Below are 8,472 nucleotides of genomic sequence, written 5' to 3'. Positions count from 1 at the left end.
CTCTCTCTCTCTCACACACACACAGCCAGATCTTTAACAATATACCCTACAAAGACTTCGCCTGCCACCACTTGTTCTCTACTCCTTTATCGACGCACTAACTGTTCAAGCTGATATCACTGGTGGCCGTTTTCTAAGTGACACAGGAAGTATCGTAACGCCTCTTCCTAAGCGATTTATTTTACCTATTACACCTCACTCTCCTCTTGTTAGTTTAATGGTGCAAATTACGTCGATATGAAAGTATGAAAAAAATAATGAACACAACAACAACAACAACAACAACGACTCACATCCTGGCTCTTACTCCCCTCTCTCACTCACACACTGACCCTCACACACAGTAGTAGGTACAGTAATTAAACTAGCCAATAGTCAGATTCAGTTCCTTTTATACCACATCCACTGGAGCACCGTAACCTACTAAACCACCAGGCGCCTATTCCCTTACGTCCACCCAATCGGTTTCTCATTCAGTGTAGAGTCACCTAAAGGCAGCAATACATCGAGTGAGTGGATGGTGTGCTTCCAAAACTATCACGGTTCATCTCACTCATACTTATTATTAGTTTATTTACTCTTACTCACCATTACATACTTAAGTCTCCCCTTGGTAATATTTTGCGTCTCTCTCTCTCTCTCTCTCTCTCTCTCTCTCTCTCACTAAATCTCGTTCCCTCACTTTCTCGCTCATCCCTCTCTCACTCAATTACTCAATCACACTTTATCGCCCACTTTGCATAATCCTCCCCTCTCCACACACACACACACACACACACACACACACACACACACACACACACACACACACACACCATATGCAAATGCTCTCTCTCTCTCTCTGTCAGCAAATTAATATTAGAGTATATTTTTATTAAACCTGTTAGACTTGTAGCAGTAAACTCTTCCGCGTTGAGAGAGAGAGAGAGAGAGAGAGAGAGAGAGAGAGAGAGAGAGAGAATTAAAGCAAGCAAATTCAACCTCCCTCCTCCTCCTCCTCAAGCCCTCAAAAAAAAAAAAAAAAAAAAAAAAAAAAAACACTGCGTTCCACCGTTCCCCCAAACACACAGGTGGGCCAAACGGAACGTGCTTTTAAGACAGACGGTTCTCTCCCTACCCTCCTGTCCCTTCGACTAAACACAGAGGCCCCTCCCCAACACTAACATTTACACACACATCTACATCACTCAACCCTCCCTGTAAACACACACGAACACACACCTCACGCTAATGTTTACAAGGGGGAGAGAGAGAGGGAGAGAGAGAGAGAGAGAGAGAGAGAGAGAGAGAGAGAGAGAGAGAGAGAGAGAGAGAGAGAGAGCACCCACAATGCCCCAGGTCCCTTTCAAGACTTATGACATATCGGATCTGTCACAGTAAGAAAAGGTTAGCAAGACAGAAGACCCCCTTTTTTTTTTCTCTCTCTCTCTCTCTCTCTCTCTCTCTCTCTCTCTCTCTCTCTCTCTCTCTCTATCTATCTATCTATCCATCCATCCATCTATCTATCTAGTTGGACATACTTTTTTTTTTTTACATATGAAAAGCATTTGAACATTTGAAACGAATTTAATGTGGATTGTATTGATTGATTGATTGACTGATTTATGGAGCCTTGATTTCCATAAACGTGAATGACATGTGACCAATAGTGAGGTCAAACAATTACGTATATATGCTGTTGGTATTTCTCCCATTTTTGCAACTTCTCCGTCCCTATTTTTGGGTCCTACCTCACCCCATCATTGGTTTGGAAAAGGGATGATGATGATGATGAGGGCCTTTATCACCACCATCACCATCACCATCAGCAGCATCACTATCATCGTCATCACCATCACCACCACCATCATCATCTCATCACCATCATTATTACTACCACCATCATCAACAACATTATCATCATCATCACCATAATTTACACCATTATCAAACTCGTCACCATCATCACCATTACTACTGCCACGTCCACCACTACCACTACCACCACCATCACCATCATCATCATCATCAACATCATCATTATCACTAACTTTACCATTATCAAACCCATCACCATCATCATCATTACTACTGCCACCACCACCACCACAACCTCCACCACCATCATCATCACCACCACCACCATCATCATCAAAGTGACCTGCACTTTCTTATAAACTTGCATGACAAGTTCGCTTTACCGAATGACAACCCTATTAACCCCTGTCCACATCGGCTCTGTGTGTGTGTGTGTGTGTGTGTGTGTGTGTGTGTGTGTGTGTGTGTGATAAGGCTGTTTTAATTCAGTGTTTATAATATCGGTACTTTTAATGATAAAGTTGCTTTGAGTTTGATCAAATGATAATAAGAGTCTCTCTCTCTCTCTCTCTCTCTCTCTCTCTCTCACGTAAGAAAAAGCGCAATAACGAAATCACCGCCTGGCAACCCGGATATTTGTCCCCTCCTCTCTAAACCCGGGTTGTGTAGCAGAGGAAAAGGGGAGAGAGAGAGAGAGAGAGAGAGAGAAAGAGAGAAACACACAATCAGTCAAGCCAACTCATAAATCACTTTCTCTATTACCTCCCTTCCTCCCTCTCTCCCTTTCCTCCCTGTTTCTCTCCATCTCTCCTCCTCCTCCTCTTTCCCCCACTTAACCACGTAAGGTGACGTCAATGGCCCGCAATGTTGGTAGTGATGGATGTTGCTAGTGGCGAATGTTGGTGGCTGCGATGTTGGTTGATAATGTTGGTAGTGGTGGATGGTGGTTGATAATGTTGGTAGTGGTGGATGGTGGTTGATAATGTTGGTAGTGGTGGATGGTGGTTGATAATGTTGGTAGTGGTGGATGTTGGTTGATAATGTTGGTAGTGGTGGATGTTGGCTGACAGTGATGGTAGTGATGGATGTTGGTGGTAGCGAATGTTGGTAGCTGCGATGTTGGTTGATAGTGTTGGTAGTAGTGGATGTTGGTTGATAATGTTGGTAGTGATGGATGATGGTTGTGGCAGATGTTGGTAGTGGCGAATGTTGGCTACTAATGTTGGTAGAGGTGGATGTTGGTTGATAACGTTGGTAGCGGCGAATGTTGAAATAATGTTAATGCGAAATGTTGAAAAGAAAAACATTAACTGTGAAGAAGACTGGATTAAAAAAAAAATGTTGGTAGCGACGGTGGAAAATGTTGGTAGTTGGAAATGTTGGTAGGAGTGGAGGATGCTACCAAATTATGTTATACCAAGCCTGCTACATCAAAAAGCCTTGAGTTCTGCTTAAGTGCTGTTTCTGGATACCCTTGAGCCAGTCTGCTTGTCCGGTCGATGGTGGTTGTGGTGGTGGTGGTGGTGGTGATGGGTATGGTGGTAGTGGTGGTATTTTTGGAAGCTGTGGTGGTAATTATGCTGGCGGGTGTGGTGGGGGTTGTGGTGGTAGTGGTTGTGGTGGTGGTGACTGTGGTGGTAGTGGCTGTGGTGGTAGTGGTTGTGGTGGTAGTGTGTAGTGATAGTGCTTATGGTGGTAGTGTGTGGTGGGGGTTGTGGTGGTAGTGGTTGTGGTGGTAGTGATTGTGGTGGTAGTGATTGTGGTAGTCGTTGTGGTGGCAGTTGTGGCGATGGTTCAGGAGGGAGATGGTGGTAATTGTGGCGACAGGTGTGGTGGGTTATTGTAGTAGTTGTGGAGGGCGGCTGATGTAAATAATAATAATAATAATAATAATAATAATAATAATAATAATAATAATAATAATAATAATAATAATAATAATAATAATAATAATACAGTAATAATAATAATAATAATAATAATAATTTTTTGCTGACAAGGGCTCACGTGGACTTGAAAAAATGCAGCCACTTCACCAGGGCGCTCCCAGAGTTTTATTTATTTATTTATTTATTACTTTATTTATTAAAATTGCGTCACGAGGGGTTCGATTTATGTAATTAACCCTCTCATGGTCCGGACAACTCTGGGACCCGTATTCTCGTTGGTTAAGGAAGCTCCCTAACACCTTTCCCTAGGCGACTTAATTTTATATACCTTATTATCCTTTTCTGTTACATAAATCCTTCCTATATCGCCATACTCTGCATAAAATAACATACAAAGGATATTAACCAGTCACATCCAAAAATAAATCGATAAGGACGAGGTGTTAGGGAGCTTCCATGGAACTTGTGGTCTTATATTTTAGTTAGCACCAGACGATTTTATTCAGCTGAGAGTGAGACATGGGAGCCTGAGAGTGTGTGTGTGTGTGTGTGTGTGTGTGTGTGTGTGTGTGTGTGTGTGTGTGTGTGTGTGTGTGTGTGTGAGAGAGAGAGAGAGAGAGAGAGAGAGAGAGAGAGAGAGAGAGAGAGAGAGAGAGAGCATGTATCTTGCACTGTTAAGTACAGAAAGTTTCCACATCATCGTCTACAAAGATGAACTCATGCCTGGGAGTTGGTGGCAAATGTGATGGAGGAGGAGGAGGAGGAGGAGGAGGAGGAAAGAAGAAAATAAAGAGAAAGGAACATAAGTGGAGGAGGAGGAGGAGGAGGAGGAAATCTGACTACAGGGGAGGTAAAAGGATAAGGGGTAGGGAGAAAAACTGGAGGAAGAATTACGAGAGAGAGAGAGAGAGAGAGAGAGAGAGAGAGAGAGAGAGAGAGAGAGAGAGAGAGAGAGAGAGAGAGAGAGAGAGAGAATACAGGCCAAGGAAGAAAGGAGGGGAGAAAAGCGGGAGGGTGAGGGACAAACAAGAGGGATGGAAGAAAAAAAGAAGTGATAAAAAAGAAAAAGAAAAAGGAGAGAAACGGAGACTGAGATATTTTTTTTCTCTCATTTTAATTTCATGCATAATATTTTGCAGAAGTTTTTTGACAGCCTGAAAACTTGAGATGAAAAAATAAAAACAAAGATAAGCAAGAAAAAATATTAAGCAGATTTGTAGCCATATTAAATAAAGAGGAAAGTGTAAACAATGACCAACAGAAAATAAATTGCCTTGAAAGGTGAAGAATTATATATATAGAAAAAACAGAAATCTTTATCCCCAAAATGACGACATAGAAAAGCGACACAGAGCTTGTAAACAATGGAAATTATAGCCGAAAGAGATGTAACATAGGGGGAAAATATCAGAATACAGAAAATGGAAGAAGCATAGAAAACTGAGAATTTTTTAGTCAATTATAAAACGGAAATAAAAAAAAAATACTCTGAAAAATGAAGTATAAAGGAAATACAAAAAGAACTCGAAACAGTCATGAGGTAAATAAAGCAAAAAATACTAATAAATAAATAAAAGGAAAGTGATAGGTAGGTAAACAAAAAAAAAAGCATACAGAAAATGGAAACCAGAAAGAAAACGCAAACCCGCCCAAAGTAAGGACTAACTCGACTAAACTTCGACGCCAGAAGAAACACCCAGTAAAAAAGGGGCCAAAAACAACTGATCCAAGATGCCTGCGATCAGAGGCGTGGAGGCCGACGTGGAGGAGATCAAACTGAAGGACTCCTCGGTGTTCTCCTCCTCCAGCACCTCGCCCTTCACCACCTCGGGGCCGTCGAGTACGAACTTCACCACGGCGAGGGCCAACTCCATAGCCAGGGCACTGAAGAAGAAAATCTCGCTCACTCGGCTCACCTCCCGCTCCTCCCTGGTCAATGAGCGGGACGACCGGGACGGGAGGACATCGAGGGAGGGAAGGAGAGGCTCTAGGGGGGAGCTGGAGAGAAGGAGAAGCTCTAAGGAGGAGAGGTACAGGAGGAACTCGAAAGATGGCGGCTGCTACCCAACGTTTACCATCGAGGACTGGGAGATTGACAACCGCTTCGACAGGGACTTGGGGGGCCTGTACATGGACGGGGAGGACGGGGAGGCCATTGGGGATCCTGAAGGCGATGGCGACGGGGAAGCGGCCTCACTGGTGGATCAGGAGGACGTGGGATCCGTGGGGTCGGGGAAGAGGGCGAGTCAGTTGAGCGTGGATCACTCGATGGTGCGTTGCGGACGGGCCAAGTTCTTCAAGCGGCTCTCCGTCTGCGACCTCAAGGTAAATTTTAGACGTAGTTGTTATGAGCCTAGCCCCGGGCCCTTACGCTCCTGAGGGGGCAATATGAGTGGAACGCCCGTGATTTAACCCTTTCAGTCCGATGGTATGTTCTGTTATTCTGTTCTTGCTATCTCCAGACGATTTTATTCATCTACGAGACCTTTTGTGGTGAAGGAGTCATTGAAACCTTGAAGTCTCTTGTTCTTAATAAAATCGTCTGTACGTACAAAAATAAAGTCATGGGATTGAAGATAACTTTCCCTTCAATCCGGTGACATCTTTTATTCCTTTATTTCTCTGCCTTAAGATCTATTTTTTTTTTTTATTCAGCTAAGGAAAGGCTTCTCGTACTGAAGGGGTGAATGAAAGCCAAGCCTGAACTCTCCATTTCGAAAAGCGTGTCCAAACATACGTAAAATCGTCTCAGTAAATCAAAATCATAAAAAATCAAAATAAAAAACAAAAATCAAAATCAAAACTGAAAAATCAAAATCAAAAATCAAAATCAAAAATCAAAATCAAAAATCAAAAAATAAAAAATCAATCTCAAAATCAAAAATCAAAAATAAAAATCAAAACATCAAACCCAAAATAAGACACTATTGGACTGAAGGGGTTAATTCAATTTTATATGTAACACTAAGTTTTCTTTCTTTCCATGTTAAAAATGTATGTCTTTGTTTTCCCCCCAGGAGATACGAAATGATAACATGTATTCCCTGCGTGTCGTAAGAGGTAGCAATATGGGGCAGGTATGGGAGACTGGAAACCTCCCATCTCTCTCTCTCTCTCTCTCTCTCTCTCTCTCTTTCTCTCTCTCTCTCTCTCTCCTGACGTAGGGATAAAGTGATTCCGCCGCCCAGCACTTGTGTCACGAATAGTTACGAATATTTTTTTTTTTTTCAAAGGGGATGGGAAAAGAGGGGAAGATTGGAGAGAATTATACTTTAGGGGCATCACCAGAATGGACTTTGACTTCATTACTTATCCTGTTTCCTTTACTTTTCTTACTTATATACTTATTTACTTATTTCTTGTTCATGCTATTACTGTTCTCTAAATAATTTCCTGTTTGTTCTCTGATGGGTTCTTTCTCTCGAGTTATAACGATGAAGTCCTGCGCTATACTCCATTCACCTTGACCTGGCCGAGATTCAATATAGCCTTGTACCTTAGTCCCGCAGGAGGTGGCCACAAGCAAATCGCCTCCACGTCACCCTGGCCAGTATTCTCGTCCATTAAGGGGGCTCCCTCGCACCTCTTTCTAAGCGATTTACTTTTGGATACGTAACGCGGGGGACAGTAATGCGTAATAAGTAAAATAAGTCGCTTAGGAAAAGGTGTTACGACGACAATACGGGCCCCTGTCCTCTGCAATAAGGCGGATTACTTCAAGAACCTCAACAAAACGTGGCCTATCACACTACCACGACTCTGCATCCTTTCCACAACACTTCTTCGTGACCTGCACCATCGTCTACTGTTCATCTCTTCTTAAAGCACAGATATGAAGAGAAAGAGATGATTTATGCCAAGTTACACAGAGCACACTAACCCACCTGCAAACCTCCCATCTCTCTCTCTCTCTCTCTCTCATGCCCAGATCATGCCAAGTTATGCTCAACGTAAGTCAATTCTAAGTTTGATAAGGACGGATTCGGCTGATTTGCATGGGACTCCTTTGGCATTTTTTCATTTCTTTTTTTTTTATTTATTTATTTTTTTTGAAAGGGAAGACATGCAAGTGGTCCACATGAGTCTCAAGGCCATATTATTAAAACTGAGGGCGCCAAGGTGTGGACAAACTCAAAATTGTTACAAGAATTTCCCAGACAAACTCAAAATTGTTACGATAATTTTGAGGACAGACTTAAAATTGTTACGAGAATTTTCAAGACAGACTTAAAATTGTTACGAGAATTTCCTAGACTCAAAAAATCTTACAAGAATTTCCTAGACAAACTCAATATTTTTATGAGAATTTCCTGGACAGTCTAAAATTTGTTACGTGAATTTCTGAGGCATTTGTGATGATGAAAGAACGTCTCACCTTTATGTACTGCTGCTGACTGCACTCTGTAATGTGGGATGCAGGCTAATTAAACTGGCTAATTACAGGTGTTCCATTAATTACCTTTCAAAATTGGGGACTTCTCTACACCTACACGTACGCGGTTTTAATGATACTGATGTCTGAATCTTGTTCTAAAATTTCATGTCCTATCAAACTGTAAGTATGGCTTTGTTTAAATCATCAGCTGTATTCTCCTTATTAAAAAATTTCTTAAGACTGTCAATTAACATCCTTTTCAATTTAATGTACAGCAAGGAAAAAAGGCTGCAGGTTCAGTGACAATAGTTATACGGAATAGGGAAGTGAGCATGGAAATAAAGTGGCTTCATGACGTGTTGTGATACCCACTCTAACGTACAGAAGTGAAGCTTGGACTCTGTTGGAAAG

The 8,472-nt window shown here is 42.0% G+C and overlaps 1 protein-coding gene across 1 annotated transcript in view; it reads left to right on the top strand.

Annotated features, from left to right (window-relative positions):
• Positions 1-5,907: 5,907 nt before the first annotated feature.
• Positions 5,908-8,472, top strand: part of LOC145394143 (transient-receptor-potential-like protein) — a gene marked incomplete at its 3' end in the record, with an annotated part of 163,912 nt that continues 161,347 nt past the window's right edge. The window contains exon 1 of the mRNA XM_080268123.1: positions 5,908-6,011. Coding sequence (XP_080124249.1) covers positions 5,955-6,011 — 57 coding nt within the window. The remainder of the gene's footprint in view (positions 6,012-8,472) is intronic.

This window comes from Coenobita brevimanus, chromosome 26, assembly GCF_032717465.1.
Source record: "Coenobita brevimanus isolate Jiangsu-jjx chromosome 26, ASM3271746v2, whole genome shotgun sequence".
NCBI classification, from domain to species: Eukaryota; Metazoa; Arthropoda; class Malacostraca; order Decapoda; family Coenobitidae; genus Coenobita; species Coenobita brevimanus.
The sequence above is the reverse complement of the archived record's forward strand: the minus strand, read 5'-3'. Positions and strand labels throughout refer to the sequence as shown.